The sequence below is a fragment of the Nyctereutes procyonoides genome, unplaced genomic scaffold, assembly GCF_905146905.1.
Source record: "Nyctereutes procyonoides isolate TBG_1078 unplaced genomic scaffold, NYPRO_anot_genome, whole genome shotgun sequence".
Lineage (NCBI taxonomy): Eukaryota > Metazoa > Chordata > Mammalia > Carnivora > Canidae > Nyctereutes > Nyctereutes procyonoides.
This window is the reverse complement of record NW_026575135.1, coordinates 33,964,811-33,984,714: the sequence shown is the minus strand read 5'-3', so window position 1 is coordinate 33,984,714 and position 19,904 is coordinate 33,964,811. Positions and strand designations below refer to the sequence as shown.

At 39.5% G+C, this 19,904-nt stretch overlaps 1 protein-coding gene across 2 annotated transcripts in view; it reads left to right on the top strand.

Moving 5' to 3' along the window:
* Positions 1 to 19,904, top strand: part of FOCAD (focadhesin) — a 312,624-nt gene that overhangs the window by 56,247 nt on the left and 236,473 nt on the right. For both annotated transcript variants that reach the window (XM_055301666.1, XM_055301665.1), the window contains exon 5: positions 411 to 515. In XM_055301666.1, the coding sequence (XP_055157641.1) occupies positions 411 to 515 (105 nt within the window). The remainder of the gene's footprint in view (positions 1 to 410; positions 516 to 19,904) is intronic.

The window sequence follows — 19,904 nt, the reverse complement described above, 5'->3', positions numbered from 1 at the left end:
TTTTGAGTGGCTAATCAATTTCATATGTCTGGTTATTATTCATGGTCTACTAATATTTATAAATGAAGGACTTAATTATTCAGTATGGGCAACTCATGTGGTCACTGCCTGCAATTATGTGGGTGAATGTTTATTTTTTCCTGATTGATACCCCCCAAGTGTGTGTAGGGAGGTGATTGATAGGTTGGTGGTTTGATTCTTTGGCTCCCCTTCTCTTGTAAATGTGTTGGATGGGAGCTGTCTACCTTGAGGCCTCTTGGCTGTGCTGTGGAATGAGGTGGATGCACGTGGGTGGTTATTGTTCAGTGTGGGTGGCAAGTGTTCAATTATTTAAAGATGGTAGATTTGAGTGCCTGATTGGAATATCCACTTTGTATCTATAGCATTTAACATGTTATGTTTCTTTACAGGAATACACATGGATTGATAAAAGCCATTATGAAATTACTACAAATGCAAGCTGTTAAGGAAGGACAATGTGGGGAGAAGAATATTCGGAATTTATATACCATTCGGTATGTCATTTCTCCTTCCTTCAAAAACATGTGTGTGTGTGTGTGTGTGTGTGTGTGTGTGTGTGTGTGTGTGTGAATTGTTAACTAAGTTATGAACAGATATGCTCATTGATTAAAAATTATTTAATTCAACAGTGATGGTGGGTCTTGACCTCTCAAGAAGTTAGTATTTCAAAGATGCAGAGGATTGAGATAGAGGTGAAAACATGCTGATATCACCACTATAGGTTTCAGGGTTGCTTCCTTGGAATTAGAATCTGTTCCCCAAAAGTCTTTCTGCTCTGGGATAGCTATAACCATCTTCCCAATATTATGAAAACTGGAAGAGTTGATTGAGCAAATGTAATTAAAACAGGAGGGGTTTAGGCTAGGTAGGAGGGTAGGATAAAAAGTAACAGGAAACTAAGGGTTAATACCCAGGGCAAGGTTAGTAGGTGGGAGTGTTGATTTGCCTTTTCTTTGTCATCTATGTAATGTAACATGGTAGAATTATGTTAAAAAGAAAATACACAGGGCACCTATGTGGCTCAGGGGTTGAGCATCTGCCTTTGGCTCAGGTCGTGATCCTGGGGTCCTGGGATGGAGTCCTGCATTGGGCTCCCCGTAGGGAGCCTGCTTCTCCCTCTGCCTATGTCTCTGCCTCTTTCTCTGTGTCTCTCATGAATAAATAAATAAAATCTTACAATTTTTTTTTAAAGTGAATTACATTGGATTTTATTGAAGAGTTTGGACAAGGGAATGCATACTTACTTGTAAAGATGACCCTAACCATTGCCTTGAAGGTCCCAGAAAGCCATTTCTTATGAGAGGGGCTCTTACTTAGCAGAGTGCCCCAGAAGATGCCATGTAACTAGTGTATATTGTTTTAGGAACTGTTTAGCGATGCATCCAGAATGTGCCTGTTTCAGAAGAATATGAACATGGGATCATAAACAAGGGCACTGGTTCTAAGGGGAAATGGGTTACAGGGCTCTGATGATCCGACAGTGAAAATAAATTGGGTACTAATGAACCATCATTGGCTTGAGCATGTAGCACCAATAGTTTTGAACACTTGACATCACAGCTATCAGAGTCTATGAGAGAGTCTCCAAAATACCAGCTGGTGCTTATTACATATTCTTAGAGTACTTTCCTTTTGTAATAAGCAGACAGTGTCTTCTAATTTATAATGATCTGTTTTGAAATTTTAGTGCTATTTGTAATCTTTTTTATTATTTTTATTTTTATTTATTTTTATTTTTTTTGTAATCTTTTTTATTGAGTACATTGAGAGTTTAAGCCAATTTTTTAACAAGGGCAGATTTTCATTTTATGTATTTTTTTCTTAATATGTTTTTCTGAATATCTTCAAACATACAGAAAATTTGGAATAATGAAGAACAACGACTAATTCATTGTTAGCTTATTAGATTGTAAGTTAACATTTTTAAATTGGGGAAGCAAAAGGAAAATTATTTTTTTGAAAATACCCTGGAAACTTGGGGTGTGTAAACTTTTCCAAAATGATAAATATGCTTTTCTTTCCTTTTTTTTCTTACACAGTGTGGTGCTCTATGACATAACAAGGTTTTCATTTCAGATTTCTCTTTCATCTATTACCTTAAGCAGAATTGAACCTAAGAAGATGATGAGCAGATCTTAATGTTTTTAGATGAGTCATATAAACATCTGCATTTTTGTTGTTGTTTTTAAAGAATTTCAAACTTTTAGGCCAGAATTCCAGGATAGAAAAAAATTCCAGGGATGCCTGGGTAGCTCATTTGGTTAAGCGTCCAACTCTTAGTTTCGGCTCAGGTCACGATCTCAGGGTCTCAGGGTCGTGAGATCTAGCTCCGTGTTGGGCTTTGGGCTCAGCATGAAGTTTGCTTGAGATTCTCTCCCCCGAACTTTGCCCTTCCCCCTGCTCTTGCTCATTCTCTCTCTCTCAAAGTAAATAAAATCTTTAGAAAAGGGAGTGAAAAGAAATCCATTTTGTTGTTTTTCATTGGGAGTTAATTATTTTAAAATAGGAAGGCCATTAAAATTTTAAATTTTTATGTAACAGTTTTATTGAGATATAATTCGTATGCCACAGGATTGAACCCATTCAAAGTATACAATTCAGTGGTTTTTAGGTTATTTACAGAATTACACAACCATTGCCATAATCATTTTAGAATGTTTTCACATTCCCCCAAATTCCTTACCCTTTAGCAGGCACTCCATATTTCCCTCCTCCCAGTGGGGTATTTTATTTTTTAATTTATTTTTATTAATTTTTTTTTTTATTGGAGTTCAATTTGCCAACATATAGTATCCAGTTGGGTATTTTTAATTCAATGATTTGCAACACTGGCCACTTATTAGAACCCCCTGGGTGTGCTTTAAAACAAGCATAGGTACAATTAAATACCCCAGATCAACTGAATCAATCTCTGCCGTAAGATGTAGGCATTTGTCTTTTTTAAAAGATCCAGCGATTCTGATTCCCAGTGAGTACGAGATGGTATGTCAGCCGCTCCACTGCGCATGCTAAGCGCCTGGGACCTTGCAGAACAAAAGATTCTCTTTCTTTGCTTTAGGTCTCGGGTGGGCTCGGGATTCTCGAGTAACTCGCTCCCAGGTACTGACACTTCTTTCCACTGCTACACTATGGAGAGCGGAGATCCGTGGCGGTGTTAGTGGTACCAGGGAGCCTGTTAGGAGGGTGGGGTCTCGTCCTCCATCTCAGACTACCTGTATCAGCACCCCGCATTCCAGTTAGATTTTGCAGGTAATCTGTAGGCACCTTAAAAGTTAAAGAGGCTCTGGTTTAGATGATGGTAAAAGGAAATGCTGTCAACAGAAGAGTTAGAATTGTTCTCCCTTTCACACTGATTGTCATTACTGTGTGTGAGTGCTAGACCATCAGTCACCTGTAATGTTTTACGTGGTGTCCTGCTTTATAATTCATTTCCTCCTCTAGTTGGTTCTTCCAACTGTGGTCTTGGTTTTTTTAAAGGACGAGTAGGCGCAAGGTGTGGTAGGGAACCCAATGCGAGGAGCTGAAATCCTACTGGTTATGTAAGTTGTGTCTTTAGAGTGGCAGCACATTAAGAGGTCCAGAATCAATCACCTGAGTTGGCATAATCCAGTAATGTTTATGGAGAGCCCTTATGTGAATGGCTGTTTGGCACTGTAAATCAGTAGAGTGTAATCGAGTGTATAAGAGCCTTAAGTTCCTCCAGGGGGGATTGTGGATGGCAGAAACAGAGGAGAGGTGAGCCTGAAGAGCAGATTCCCCTCAAGAGAGCTATGATTACCTGAGTCAAGCATGAAATTGTCATGCTGTTTTACAGCCTTCTTTGCCACATGTTGGTTCGGAATATCCTCCAGCTTTGGAGAGGCAACTGATGAGCCGTGTATGGGAGCATAGAAGGGTTATGAGAAGCCCAGAACTCCACTGAGAGGTGTTCCCTGGTTATACTGTAAGATTAATTTAAAATTAAACGTAAAAAGTTGTAGGGGGTGCCTGAGTGACTTGGTTGGTTAATAAGCATCTGCCTTCAGCTCAGGTCATGATCCCAGGGTCCAGGGATCGAACCCTGCATCAGGCTCCTTGCTGGTCCAGGAGTCTGCTTCTCCTCCCTCTGCCTGCAGCTCCCCCTGTTTGTGCTCTCTCTCTCTCTCTGTCAAATAAATAAATAAAATCTTAAAAAAAGATAAAATGGTAGTAGTATGACATAATTGGGAGCTTTCTGGGAATGAAACTCATCTGTGTTCTTTTTATAGTTTTAAGGACTCGGATAGCATACCGTTTTGGAGTTGAAGCATTTTTCACTTCTTGTCCTAATAGCTGCTTAATTTGAATTCTAGTAAAACAGAATATGTGGTCATTTTAAATGAGTTGGTGCTGCCTTGCATATGTTATGCGGTATGGGAGTGAAGAGAGGGAGGTGTGAGCAGCTTCCCTTGGTTCCTGTGAATTTTACGAAAGGAGCTCTAGAGTGGATATTTTCTTTGTTGAACCTAGAGCCCTTTGGTTCTCAAACTTTCTGTGCCTAAGAAGTACCTGGGGAGCTTGTTAATGGAACAGCTTTTCAAGCCCTTGCTGGACATTCTTATTCCGTCAGTTTTATACTAGACTTAGGAATCAGCATGTTTACCCAGCTGTGCTGTGATCTGGATACAGGTCATTTGTGGTTCACAATTGAGAAATATCACTTGAGGTCGTGGGAGCTTAGAGGTACCACGTAGAAACTGCAAGGAATCCCTTAGGGGTACACAAAGGGGCTTAATCCTGTCTTCCTTGCCTCTGTTCCCTGTTTGGGAGGCAAAAAGTCTGTTTCCTCCTGAGCACCAAGGCACTAAGTTCATCTTAACCACATCTAGCACAGACAATAGAGAGGCCAAGATCAGAACCAACAAGCATTTATTTCTAAAGGAAAAAGCTGTCCAGGGAGATCCAGCCAAGTATACATGCAAGAGAGCTTGTAAGAGATTTAAACCCCCTTGCTCTATTTAAAGAGATAATCCTGTGGCCCCAGCAAGTGAGTGTTCTTCATGGTCAGATGGTAGATGCTTGTTTGGAGCAGGAGAGGAAGAGAGCCCCCAGCCACCTTGTTATGAAACCACACTGGTTTTCAGTGAATCCAGAACTTGTCCCAGAGTTTTTGATATGTCTGTCTGGAACATGCCTGGAAACCTGCATTTTAACGAGATTTAGATGCACAGGTAGTGTACTGACTGTGCTTTGAGTTACATTAGACTAGAGTGTGTATGGCTAATAAAGTTCATATTGCTAAGCTGGACCTTTCTTTTGTTTTGTGACTTCAGATTAAATGGACATGTTTAAATGTGGCTTCAGCTCCAATGATTTTTTTAGGATGGGGTTAGCTGGAAGAATACCACAGCATATTTATACATAGCATATGCTACATATGAAATTCTCGGTCCATGAATCTTGAATCTGGTTGCACAGTAGAGCCTCCAAAGGGCTTTTAAACATACAGGTGCCTGGGCTTTTCCTAGAAGGACTAGTGTTAGCTTCAGGCATTGGTGGTTTTTCAAAGCTTCCTAGATTAGATGGTTTTCAGTATGCTGGTAGGGTGGTGAACTGCTGGCCAGTTGTTGAAATGAGGCAATAGGGGTTCATTGTTGCTAGACCTTCTGATCTTTTGATGTTAATAACATTTTATATGAAATCTCCTGACCACCAAATGCCAGAAAACAATTCTGGCTTTTTAAAAATACATGGTAAGCAGACAAAACCCATCTATCCATAGGATATGATCCAAGGGCAACAGGTTTGTGATCCTGATTTTAGGCATTTAATAGTTTTCAAAATCTTAGAAGCTCTTTTCTTTCTTTTTTTTTTTTAATATTTTATTTATTTATTCATAGAGACACAAAGAGAGAGGCAGAGACACAGACAGAGGGAGAAGCAGGCTCCATGCAGGGAGCCCAACGTGGGACTCGATCCCAGGTCTTCAGGATCACACCCCGGGCTGCAGGCGGCGCTAAACCGCTGTGCCACTGGGGCTGCCCAGAACCTCTTTTCTACCAGTGAACAATTTTATAATAATTGCATTAAAAAAAAAAGTTTATTTACTTTTAGTCGTTTTGACACCTACCATGGGGCTTGAACTCACGACTCTGAGATCAAGAATCGCTTGTTTTACCAACTGAGCCAGCTAGGCACCTCCTGGCCCCCCCAACCTGTTAAAAACTGCTATGAATGTATCCTTTGGTTTAGGTTTATCTTTCTTTCCCCCTCTTTGTTTGGTCTGGGATTTTCTGTTGGTTAGCTTGATCTCCACTTTTCTGTGACACACTTATACTTAAGTTACTTAAACATTCTCGAATATTGACCCTAGTGTGGCAGAGAACAAATCTGGAGTGGTGTTTCAATTGCGAGGATGAATAATGAAACTAAGTTTTTACGATTCATAAATTATCGAAGTGCATTTTCTCAGTTGCTTTGTACTATGCCATGTTTCCCTTCCTGCCCCTGGAATTTTATCATGTGCTTCTGCCTTTCGTTTTTCCTCTGCATATTCATATTATGGCAATCTTTTCAAGATCTCTCTTCCCTTTGCTGAAGTGAAGAAGTAGCTGTGAATTCATGAGCAGTGACTGCTTGTTTCAGAATTCGTGCAGCATTCTGATGTGCCAGACAGTGGCTGACATGCACACAGAGCAAATGTTCAAAATCTTATTTGTGGAAGGTTTGGTCTGATCAACATCAAGCTGTACTTTCTGGAATGAGGGAATATTATTATTATTTTTTTTTTTTTATAAATTTTTTAAATTTTTATTTATTTATTATAGTCACACTGAATGAGAGAGAGAGGCAGAGACACAGGCAGAGGGAGAAGCAGGCTCCATGCACTGGGAGCCTGACGTGGGAATCGATCCCGGGTCTCCAGGATCGCGCCCTGGGCCAAAGGCAGGCGCTAAACCGCTGCGCCACCCAGGGATCCCAATGAGGGAATATTAAAGGCTTTTGGCAGATGGTGTGCTCCAAAATGGGTGATGAGGCCAAGGGTAATGGACGGTTATACCCCGAGTGGATTAGTTATGCGTACTCTGGGTATTCGTTCGTCTTTTTGGACAGTATTATGTACTTTATTTAGGTGGAGAGTTAATTTTCAGAACGTAAAGATGTGTGTCCCAGAGGCTAAAGTACCTGATAATTCATATTGATCTTTTTCACTTAGCTCTTGAGGCAAACATTCCTCCCTGAGGACTATCACATAGGAAAATGAGAATCCCAAGAGAAGTACTGCAACAAAATGCATGAGGACCACTGTGTGGTTGTGGACATCAAAATGTAGCCCTGGTTTTAATTTTGATGCCTAACTTTTTCTCAGCATTAAACTCCTGCATTTTCTCTTCCATCCATTTTGAGGAGTGAGCTGGAGTCAACCACAGGAGGAGCCTAGAAAGAGTGTTGGCAGATCGAGGTGGAAGCACGGGCCTCCATGCTGCCATGAGAGAGAGAGCTGGTACTCTGGAGTGCCGAACAGGAGGCCTAGGGGCTGGAGCTCAGTGTTCAGGGCATGGAGAGGCCGAGATGGAGGCCCAGGAGAGGGCCATGGCCTACAATACCCAACGTCGTGGCAGAGACGTCGGGTTTTAGTGAAAGAGGAGTGGGGAGTTACTGAAAGTCTGTCTTTTTAACTTATTATTTTAAAATAATGTCAAAATTCCAGAAAGATGCATGAATAGTACAAAAGACTCCCATATTCCATTTACCCTGATTCGTCAGTTTTTTTTTTTTAAAGATTTTATTTATTTACTCATGAGAGACAGAGAGAGAGAGAAAGAAAGAGAGAGAGAGAGAGAGGCAGAGACACAGGCAGAGGGAGAGGCAGACTCCATGCAGGGAGCCCGATCCCAGGTCTCCAGGACCACACCCTGCACCGCTGAGCCACCCGGGCTCCCTCAACCAGTTTTTTTTTTTTCAATATTGCCACATTTGCTTTATTGTTCTATCTCTCTGTAATTCTTAAAAAAAATTTGTTAGTAGATTGTGTATATTCAGCAGTGTGTATTTTCTAAGAACAAGGGTATTCTCATATAATCAGAGAACAGTTATTATATTGAGAATATTTAACATCTATATAGTAATCTATAGTCCATCTTGCACTTTTGTCATTTGTCTTAAAAATGTCCTTTTATGCTTTTTTCCTTTGTATTTTTAGTGTGTAGGGTCTAATTTAGGATCACATGTTACCTTTAGTTGTCATGTCTTTTTAGTCTTTGAAAGTCTGTAATTGGTTCTCTTCTTCTTTTGTCTTTCATGACATTGACATTTTGGAATACTATAAAAGTAATGCCTTAGGATATCACACCTGGAGGCACTGATGTCCATTTTATCCCTCACTGGTAATTTTAATTAAATTTTTTTTTTTCTTTTTCAAGTAACCTCTACCCCCATCATGGGGCTGGAACTCACAGCCCTAGGATCATGGCATTTCATAATGGCATAAGCCTTATTTCCTCCCACATCTGCACCTTTAAAAATGGGTGTAATTGAGGCCCCTGGGTGGCTCACTCAGTTGAGCATCTGCCTTCAGCTCAAGTCATGATCTCCAGGTCCTGGGATCCAGCCTTGCATCAGGCTCCCTGCTCAATGGGGAGCCTGCTTCCGCCCCCTGCCCCCCTACCTCTGGGCTGCTCTTCCTGCTTGTGCTTTCTCGGAAATAAATAAATAAAAATCTTTAAAAACAGGGTGTAATCAGCCAGGTGTATTGAAGTAATAAATGAGGTTCTGATTTGAACTTGCTTCCTTTGTAAGGGAAATTCATTTAATTAGGATTCTATTGGTGTTAATACTTCACATGATACACATGAATTTTTCTAAAATCAAGAAGCGGTTAACTAAATCTAAGATAGTATGTGGCCAAGTTAAATTTGAGAAAAAATTTTTGAAGTTTTATTTATTTAATTAATCTCTCCACCCTATATGGAGTTCGAACACAAGACCCTGAGTTTGAGAGTCACATGATCCACTGAAGTGGCCAGGTGCCCCTGAAATATTTTATAGTGCATTTTTTTTGGAGATATAATTTGTATGCCATAAAACTCACCTTTTTAAACCCTACAGTTCAGTGTTGTATTTTTTTTTATATCCACAAAGTTGTCTAACCATTATTACTATCTAATCCCAGAACATTTTCATCACCCCCAAAAGAAGGTCTTTACCCACTAAGAGTAACTCCCTAGTATCTCTTCTGTAGGCCCTGGAAAATACTACTTTTTGTATCTGTGGACTTGCGTCTTCTGGGCATTTTATATAATTGGAACCCTACAATCTGTGGCCTTTTATGCTTGTCTTTTTCCACCTAGCATAATGTTTTCAAGGTTTGTCTATGTTGTAGCATCGTCAATATTTCATTCCCTTTTATGGCTAAATAATATTCCATTGCATGGATGTACCACATTTTATTTATTCTGTAACTTTTTGTATGCCTACCAAGTCTAGTGAATTTTTAGGGTTTTTACCTTGTACGTGTTTATTTTGGAGGTAAGCTATTCCTTTTAAGTTCCTGGAAATAGACTTCTTAGTCTTTAATTAAGAGTAGTTATTGTCATATATGTAAGTGATGAATCATTGAATTCTACTCCTGAAACTAATATATGTTAACTAACTAGAATTAATTAATTAATTTTAAAGATTTTGTTTATTTATTCATAAGAGACACAGACAGAGAGGCAGAGACAGGCAGAGGGAGAAGCAGGCTCTCTGCGGGGACCTCAGTGCGGGACTTGTTCCAAGACCCTGGGATCAGGCCCTGAGCCAAAGGCAGACGCTCAACCACTGAGCCACCCAGGTGCTCCAACTAATTAGAGTTTAAATAAAAACTTGAAGCATTTAGGGCAGCCCCGGTGGCGGTGGCGGTGGCGGTGGCGGTGGCGGTGGCGGTGGCGGTGGCGGTGGCGCAGCGGTTCAGCGCAGCCTGCAGCCCAGGGGCGTGATCCTGGAGTCCCATGTCGGGCTCTCTGCATGGTGCCTGCTTCTTTCTCTGCCTGTGTCTGAGCCTCTCTCTCTCTCTCTCTCTCTGTCTCTCTCTCTCTCTCTCTATGAATAAATAAAGTCTTTAAAAAAATTAAAAAAAAACAACAAAAAAACCCACAAAAACTTGAAGCATTTAAAAACTTCAGCAAGAGTAGTTACTGTTTTTCATTCTTATGCAAATTTTATTACATTTACTTCTTCTTAATGAGGTTACTTGGAATCCTGTAACATTTTAAAAACTTGGCCATCTAAATTTCTCTTTTGGGGGTGGGGGTCAAAGTGAGCATTTTGCTTTTGGGGGACCTGATTATTTCAGTAATTGAATATATCATCTAAAGAGATCCCTTGGGATGTAGATGTTTGGTTTTATTTAGCATAAAAGAAGCATGACACCATTATTAAATCATCTGTACTATACAGTCAAGCTGCCATAAGGGATTCGAACTAGTAGAATACATTAGTATGTTTAAGTTTGCTGAAGTTCCAAAAACTTCCATACTTGGGGAGCTACCACTTTGGGGCACATCATATACAACCCTTTTTTGGGTTGGGGGGAGGAGAGTGCTTACTCTGTAATCTTTTGGGAATTCTCTAAGTGGGAATTTAACAAGCCTGAATTATAGTAATAACCTTTGATATACTTTAATTTGCTGACATATACTGGTTTTTGGAGGGGGGCAGTGGTCCTTTTTTGAGAATCTCATAAAAAGTTTTGGTCCTTCGTTAGAAATGTACACACACACACACAGGCCTTCAAAATTTTGCGTATTAATAAAAAACAAAAAAGTTGCAGTATCATTTCAGAGGGCTTGTGAATTCTTGCTTTAATGGATACATGGGCATCTTTATAGAAAAATCATGAAAAAGAATATGGGAAAGAAGAGATGATCAGCGTCTGATCTGACTCTGAGAAAGCCCAGCAGAGTTAATGATAAGAAAGAAGCCAGGGCAGTGACTAGGGGAAGCAGAGCCAATACTTTGCAGGGGCCATCTGGCTCTTTGCAGTTTGATTCTTTCTATTGAACTGCATGTTTTGCTTCTGTTTTCATTTCCTCTTTTCTCTCCTTTTTCCCACCCAGGGAAGTCTTTGTTCACAGTTTATGGTTCTAATCACCTGGGGTTTACACTTGGGATTTATAATCAGACTGAAAGAATAAGCTACACATATTGTACAGTCATCCAGTTAGCAATTGCCACTAGAAAGTGCTTTTAAGTCCTTCTAAAAGTAGCTGTTTAATCTAAAAATTGCTATGGTAATTTGATGATAAAAGCCTGTAAGTGCATAAAATGTCATTTTTGCCATATTAGCCTATTTATCCTGTGTCTAGTTTTTAAATTTAATTCAATTTTATTTTAATTTATATTTTTGCAATCATGGCCTGTAGCTTATTAATAGAAGTTTTGGAATGCTAAGTATGTGTTTATTTCCCCACAGCCATTACCTTCTACCTAAAATAAGTTTTAAACTTCTGACATTGGCACACACCTTGCATTAAAACCCTGCCTCTCAAAATAGGAATCCTGCAAAAGGTGCCGTATATGGGCAGAATTATGTAATATGATGTACCCTTTCAAAGAAATCTTACACTTTCCCTTTCTGCCTTATGGACCCAAAGAAAATAGTCAAATTTGTTAAAATGTCAAAATTAAAATACTTTTTTGCTCCAAAAGTCTTCTTTTCCTGGGAACTTATGTGGAAAAGAAAAATACATTTGCCTTAAAACACGACAGGATAATTCACAATTATTGCTTAATTTTTCTTTTTTATAGTAATATCCATTGCGGCACTTTAATTTTTTGTTATGCATTTTTTAAAATCTTAAAATCTGCACCGCGTTTTTTTTTTTTTTTTTAATCCCTTTTTGGCTTCCAACCAGCACTTTCGAATCAAAATTCAGAGCAGGTAGAGAAATGCTTTTAAAATGCATATTTGATGTAGTAAGTGCTATGCTATGCTTCTGAAAGCACTAGGGTCACAGCTGCATACATGAAAATGCATGGTGACTGTAGGCATTGTTTCCTCACACAGAAAAGGCAATCTGTGTCTATCGCTGAATTTATGATGTAAATCAAATCCTAGCTTTCCTGTATTCAGAGATGGAGCAGAAAGGTTGAGGTGACCTAAAGGTTACAAATAACTTTTGCTTTTTGCTTTGCCTACCGCAAGACTAATTTTTTTTTTTACTTCCTCTTTTCCATGAAGATTGATGTATTTATACTTGGAAAGGTGAATCTAGTTGCATACCTTATTCTGTTGTTGCCTCTGTGCTAGTCTAGTGGAACCGTGAATTTATCATTCACTCCTCCCCCCCATTCCATTCTGTAAGATAAGCGTACTGCGCAGTGGTGTTGCCAATATTATTAAAGGCTGGGGAGGACCCAAGCGTTAGATACCAGCTCTGCATGCCTCCTCTGTGCCCTGAACAATGTGGACTTTGAAACCAGGTACTAGAAGCACAGTGTTAAGTTGGTTTTTCACGATCCAGTGAAAGAGTTTAAGAAGGTGCTTTGGGGACAGCGTGTGTATGAGTTAACAATTTTTGTAGCTGTGCCCTGCCACTGAAAGGGAAACCTCACACGAGTAAGACAGATCCAGCTTCCAGGCAGCTTGTACTCTGGTTTAAGATACCAAACTGCCTGCCTGACAATCAGAATGGTACCCCATTAATGGAGCATTCTATGTGCTAGGTACTATGTTAAATGCTTTACTTAATGGTATGGTGGTTGAAGCACTTATAAATCATGAAATGGGATGGTGCCAAAGAATGTAGGACAAATTAGTTTATCTATGGCAGAAACAAAAACCACACAGTGAGGCATAGATAAGAGGCACCAGTGGCCAACAAAGGCTGACCAGGTCACCTGGTTTATATTGATTTTAATCTTTAGAAACAGTGCTATTCTCTTTTTAAAATTATTTTTATTTTTATTATTTTTTAAATTTAAATTCAATTTTCCAACATATAGTATAACACCCAGTGCTCATCCCATCAAGTGCCCTCCTTCTTGCCCATCACCCAGTCACCCCATCCCCCATCCCTTCTCCCCTTCTGCAATCCTTTCTTTGTTTCCCAGAGTTAGGAGTCTCTCATGGTTTGTTTTTAAGAGGAAAGCAGAATCTATTGGATGTCTCAGGAGTTGGGAAATTGTGACTTAAAAAAATTGTGCTCATCCTGGACGCAGTACTTCTTCGTGAAATTAAAAAAAAATGCGGTAGGATTTCTCTCTTTGAGATTAAAAATAGGAGAGTCCTTTGTGAGGCTTAGATTTTATTATATGTTGGCCATAGAGCCATGTAAGCTTGGCATACAATTACAGAGTTGAGAGCCTTCTGTGCTTTTTCTGCCTTCACAGGGTTTGGTCCCTACCTCTAGTCTGGAGGAGTATGAAGGTTAGGGCTCTAATGGGTGGCTGGAGTTGTATCCCTTTTGCACTGGAAGATACTTAGTCTGATGTCCTCATTTTACAGATGAAGAGACTTTGCCCAAGAGAGGTTAATGCTCTTGCCTGAGATCACAGGTTTGTTGCAGAGCCAGAATGTAAATTTCGAACTCTTGACCCCTTTATTTTAGTTCATTGCTTTCCTTTCACTGTTTTCCCTCTCCTCTCCACTTGTGTTTTTTTTCCGAGATAGGATTGTGACCGCCTGACAGTAAGGGATTCCTATGATGCTAGGTAGACATTGCTTATAGAAATAATGATGATGGCGTTCCTTGGTTGTGCGTGTTCCCAAACTTGTGTAGCTTACAGTTGGCCGCTATTAATTTTATAAGTGAACAGGTTGATTGGATGGTCAACCCGTCTATCGTTTTGCATAAAGTGTTAACAGTCAACTTACTCTCCATAACTTGAGGAGCAGGTTTGGGGATGAGTGAAATTTTAAGGCATGATCAGGCTTTTGCTTGGGGTTCTTTTGTGCCACATTCTTTTTTTGGTCAACAGTGCTTCTAATGAAGAACAGAGGTGACTCGTTTAAACTGTGGGTCCTTCCATTTATCTTGACCTTTCTCAGTTGGATGTACTTGAAAGAAGTGGAATGGCCAACAAGCAGTGAATGAGAGGAAGAAAGAAAAGAGAAATCTTGAATAATCCATAAATATGTTAATCTTTGAATGCATCAAGAGTGAATGATACTTAACCTTATGACATTTTAAGTGCTCTAATTATAATATTTTAAGTAGGAAAATAACTATTTTCTGTCATACCCAAATCAGTGTGTGTATATATATTTAAAGATTTTATTTATTTATTCATGAGAACACACAGAGAAGATTGAGAGAGAGAGGCAGAGACACAGGCAGAGGGAGAAGCAGGCTCCACACAGGGAGCCCGACGTGGGACTCAATCCCGGGTCTCCAGGATCACGACCTGGGCTGAAGGCGGCGCTAAACCGCTGAGCCACCTGGGCTGCCCCAGTGTATATATTATTAAATACTGTTTATTTTGGAACACGATTCTATATTTTGTAGGGAATAGTTTTCCATTTAAAATGTCTGAGTTTCTACTGTATTGTTTCACTCTTATACACCTAATGTTAACATTTGATGACTATATGTCCATAAGGAACTTGAACTTTTGAGTATGATTGATTGTTTTTCGTTCAGTGTAAAGAAGGATGAAGGTGGAATCGTAATCTTTTTTTTAATAGCTCTGGGATTGTACCATGGCTTAATCAGTATTGTGCTTCTCATAAGTGCCTGTCATTTTACATAGTGCAGTGGTTCTTAACCAGGGGCAGTTTTGTCCCCCCCCCCCGCCCCCCCTCCCCTGGGGACATTTGGTAATGTCTGGAGACATTTTTGAATGTCATAATTATATTGAGTGTTATTACCATCTTGTGGGTAGAGGCCAGGAATGCCGCTAAATGTCCTTTGGTGTGTTGGACAACCCTCAAAAGAATTATCTGACCCCAAGTAGCAGTAGTGCAAAGATGGAGCAAACTTCATGCAGGGAAGTTGCACCATAAAGTATATTGAATTACAAAATGCGTTCATTCTATTGAGCATTAAGCTTCCTATATTTGTATTCACACACCAATTTGATGATTCACAAGGGAGAATTTAGCTCTTGGCTTCATTATGCTCAAAGTATTAAAACAACATTTTGGCAGTTATAATTGATTTCAGGTTAGTTGTATTCAGTTGAAATAGTATAATATTATAATCAAATGTTAATCATTGGAAAGAGTGTTCTTATTTTGGACTTCCCTTCTTCCTCAAGAGAGCTTCTTGGAATCAATATTGTATATTATTCTCTGCAATATTTGTGTTTAGATCTGACATAATCAATTCTTCGGAAAAGTTAATTATCCAGATGTCTAAATCAGTAATTAATCTGGATAGTCCCTATTCTATATTATACTTCGTCTCATTTTTAGTGTCTAAGTTTAAGATAATAAATAGAGTTTCCTGGGATCCCTGGGTGGCGCAGCGGTTTGGCGCCTGCCTTTGGCTCAGGGCACGATCCTGGAGACCCGGGATCGAATCCCACGTCGGGCTCTCGGTGCATGGAGCCTGCTTCTCACTCTGCCTATGTCTCTGCCTCTTTCTCTCTCTCTCTCTCTCTCTCTCTCTCTCTCTCTTTCTCTGTCTCTCTCTCTGTGACTATCATAAAATTAAAAAAAAATAAAAGGAAAGATAATAAATAGAGTTTCCTGAATCCAATGGCTAGGAAAACAGGCCTTTAGCTTCATGCAACAAAGTTAGAGTTGTTCCCACAATCCCAATGAAGTAGAAGCTAAATTATAATAGTTGGCTATATGTGCATCATTTCTTTTTTAAAATTTTATTTTATTTAAATTCAATTAATTAACAAATAATGTATTACTCGTTTCAGAGGTGATTCATCAATCTTATATCACATCCAGTGCTCATTATATCATGTGCTCTCCTTAATGCCTGTTACCCAGTTACCCCATCCCTCACCCGCCTCCCTTCCAGCAACCCTCAGTTTGTTTCTTATGATTAAGAGTCTTTTATAGTTTGTCTCCCTCTCTGATTTCCTCTTGTTTTATTTTTCCTCTCTTCCCCTATGATCCTCTATTTTATTTCTTAAATTCCACATATGAGTGAGATATGATAATAGTCTTTCTCTAATTTACTTACTTCACTTAACATAATACTCTGTAGTTCCATCCACATCATTGCAAATGGCAAGATTTTTTTTATGGATAATATTCCAGTGTGTGTGTGTGTGTGTGTGTGTGTGTGTGTGTGTGTGTGTATGTGTTTGTGTGTATGTGTGTGTATATATACATATATATACCACATCTTTATCCATTCTGGACTCTTTCCATGGTTTGGCTATTGTGGACATTGCTGCTATAAACACTGGGGGTACAGGTGCCCCTTCAGATCACTTCATTTGTTTGTTTGTTTTTTTTAAAGATTTTATTTATTTACTCACGAGAGACACAGAGAGAGAGAGGCAGAGACACAGGCAGAGGGAGAAGCAGGCTCCATGCAGGGAGCCCGATGTGGGACTTGATCCCAGGACTCCAGGATCATGCCCTGGGCCGAAAGCAGACGCTAAACCGCTGAGCCACTCAGGGATCCCCAGATCACTTCATTTGTATCTTTGGGGTAAATACCCAGTAATGCAATTGCTGGGTTGTAGGGTAGCTCTATTTTAAACTTTTTGAGGAACCTCTATATTGTTTGCCAGATTGGCTGCACCAGCTTGGATTCCCGACTGTGTAAGAGGGTTCCCCTTTCTCTGTGTTCTTGCCAACATCTGTCATTTCCTGACTTGTTAATTTTAGCCATTCTGACCTGTGTGAGGTGTTACCTCATTGTGGCTTTGATTTGTATTTCCCTGATGCCAAGAGATGTGGAGCCTTTTTTCATGTGTGTGTTGGCCATTTGTATGTCTTTCTTGGAGAAATGTCTGTTCATGTCTTCTGCCCATTTCTTGAGTGAATTATTCTTTTTTTTATTTTTTTTATTTTTCAGTTTTATTTATTTTTTTTAATAAATTTATTTTTTATTGGTGTTCAATTTACCAACATACAGAATAACACCCAGTGCTCATCCCATCAAGTGCCCCCCTCAGTGCCCATCACCCATTCACCCCCACCCCCCGCCCTCCTCCCCTTCCACCACCCCTAGTTCGTTTCCCAGAGTTAGGAATCTTTATGTTCTGTTTGAGTGAATTATTCTTTGGGTGTTGAGTTTGTTAAGTTATTTACAGATTTTGGATACTAGCCCTTTATCTGATAAGACATTTGCAAATACCTTCTTCCATTCTGTTGGTTGTCTTTTGGTTCTGTCTACTGTTTCCTTTGCTGCACAAAAGCTTTTTATCTTCATGAAGTCCCAATAGTTCATTTTTGCCTTTGTGTCCCTTGCCTTTGGAGATGTGTCTAGCAAGAAGTTGCTGTGGCTGCGGTCAAAGAAGTTTGCTACCTAGGTTCCTCTATGATTTTGATGGATTCCTGTCTCACATTTAGGTCTTTCATCCATTTTGAGTCTATTTTTGTGTATGGTATAAGAAAATGGTCATTTCATTCTTCTGCATGTGGCTGTCCAATTTTCCCAACACTATTTTCTGAAAAGATTACCCTTTTTCCATTGGATAGTCTTTCCTGCTTTGTCGAAGATAAGTTGACCATAAAGTTTAGGGTCATTTGTGGGTTCTCTCTTCTTTTCCTTTGATCTATGTCTGTTTTTGTTTCAATATCATACTGTCTTGATGATTACAGCTTTGTAATACAGCTTGAAATCTGGAATTCCGATGCCACCAGCTTTGGTTTTCTTCTTCAACATTCTTTTGGCTATTAAGGGTCTCCTCTGGTATCATACAAATTTTAGGATTATTTGTTCCAGCTCTGTGAAAAAAGTTGATGGTGTTTTGATAGGGGTTGCACTGAATGTATAGATTGCTTTAGGTAGCATAGACATTTTAACAATATTTGTTCTTCCAGTCCATGATCATGAAATGTTTTTCCATTTCATTATGTCTTCCTCAATTTCTTTCATGAGTGTTATATAGTTTTTAGAGTACGGATCCTTTGCCTCTTGGTTTATTCCTAGATGTATTATGGTTTTGGGTGCAATTGTAAATGGGATTGATTGCTTAATTTCTCTTCTTTCTGTCTCATTGTCAGTGTACAGAAATGCAACTGAATTCTGTGTATTGATTTTATATCTTGCCACATTGCTGAATTGCTGTATGAGTTCTAGCAATCTTGGGGTGGAGTCTTTTGAGTTTTCTATATACAGTATCATGTCATCTGCAAAGAGAGAGAGTTTGACTTCTTTGCCAATTAAGATTCCTTTTGTTTCTTTTTGTGGTCTGATTGCTTGAGGCTAGGACTTCTAGTACTATGTTGAATAGCAGTGGACATCCCTCCTGTGTCCTTAGGGGAAAAGCTCTTGGTTTTTCCCCATTGAGAATGATATTCACTGTGGGCTTTTCTTATATGGCTTTTATGATATCAAGATATATTCCCTATATTCCTAAACTGAGAAGAATTTTAATCAAGAAAGGATGCTGTACTTTGTCAAATGCTTTTTCTGTATCTAAAGAGAGGATCATATGGTTTAGTCCTTTCTTTTATTAGTGTAGTGTATCACAATGATTGATTTGCAGATATTGAACTTACCCTTGCAGCCCAGGAATAAATCTCATTGGTCATGGTGAATAATCGTTTTAATGTGTTGTTGGATCCAATTGGGCAATATCTTGGTGGGAATTTTGGTATCTATGTTCATCAGGGATCTTGGTCTATAATTCTCCTTTTTGGTGGAGTCTTTATCTGGCTTTGATGTCAAGGTAATGTTGGCCTCATAGAAAGAGTTTGGATGTTTTCCTTCCATTTCTATTTTTTGAAACAGCTTCCTAAGAATAGGTATTAATCCTTTTTTAAGTGTTTGCTATTAATCCTTTTTTAAATGTTTGCTAGAATTCTCCTAGGAGGCCCTCTGGCTGTGAACTCTTGCTGGGAGATTTCTTCTTTCTTTCTTTCTTTCTTTCTTTCTTTCTTTCTTTCTTTCTTTCTTTCTTTCTTTCTTTCTTTCTTTCTTTTTTTTAATTTTTATTTATTTATGATAGTCACACACAGAGAGAGAGGCAGAGACATAGGCAGAGGGAGAAGCAGGCTCCATGCACCGGGAGCCCGACGTGGGATTCGATCCTGGGTCTCCAGGATCGCGCCCTGGGCCAAAGGCAGGCGCTAAACCGCTGTGCCACCCCGGGATCCCTCTTTCTTTCTTTTTAAAAAGATTTTATTTACTTAGAGAGTCAGAGATAATGGCAGTCAGCACAAGGTCGGGGGTGGGGGGTGGGGTTGGTAGAGGGAGAAGCAGACTCCCCACTGAGCAGGGAGCCAGATGTGGTACTTAATCCTAAGACCCTGGCATCATGACCTGAGCCGAAGGCAGAGACTTAACTGACTGAGTCATCCAGCACCCTTCTTGGGAGATTTTTTTTTTAATAAATTAATTTTTATTGGTGTTCAATTTACCAACATACAGAATAACATCCAGTGCTCATCCCGTCAAGTGCCCATCACCCATTCACCCCCACCCCCCGCCCTCCTCCCCTTCCACCACCCTAGTTCATTTCCCAGAGTTAGGAGTCTTTATGTTCTGTCTCCCTTTCTGATATTTCCCACACATTTCTTCTCCCTTCTTGGGAGATTTTTGATTAGTGTTTCAATTTCCTTGCTGGTTATGGGTCTGTTCAGGTTTTCTATTTCTTCCTGTTTCAGTTTTGGTAGTTTATATGTGTCTAGGAATGCATCCATTTCTTCTAGGTTGCCTACTTTGTTGGCATTTAGTTGCTTATAACATATTCTTATAATTGTTTGTATTTCTTCCTTTTTGGTTGTGACCTCTCCTCTTTCATTCATGATTTTATTTATTTGAGTCCTTTCTCTTTTCTTTTTGATAAGTCTGGCTAGGGGT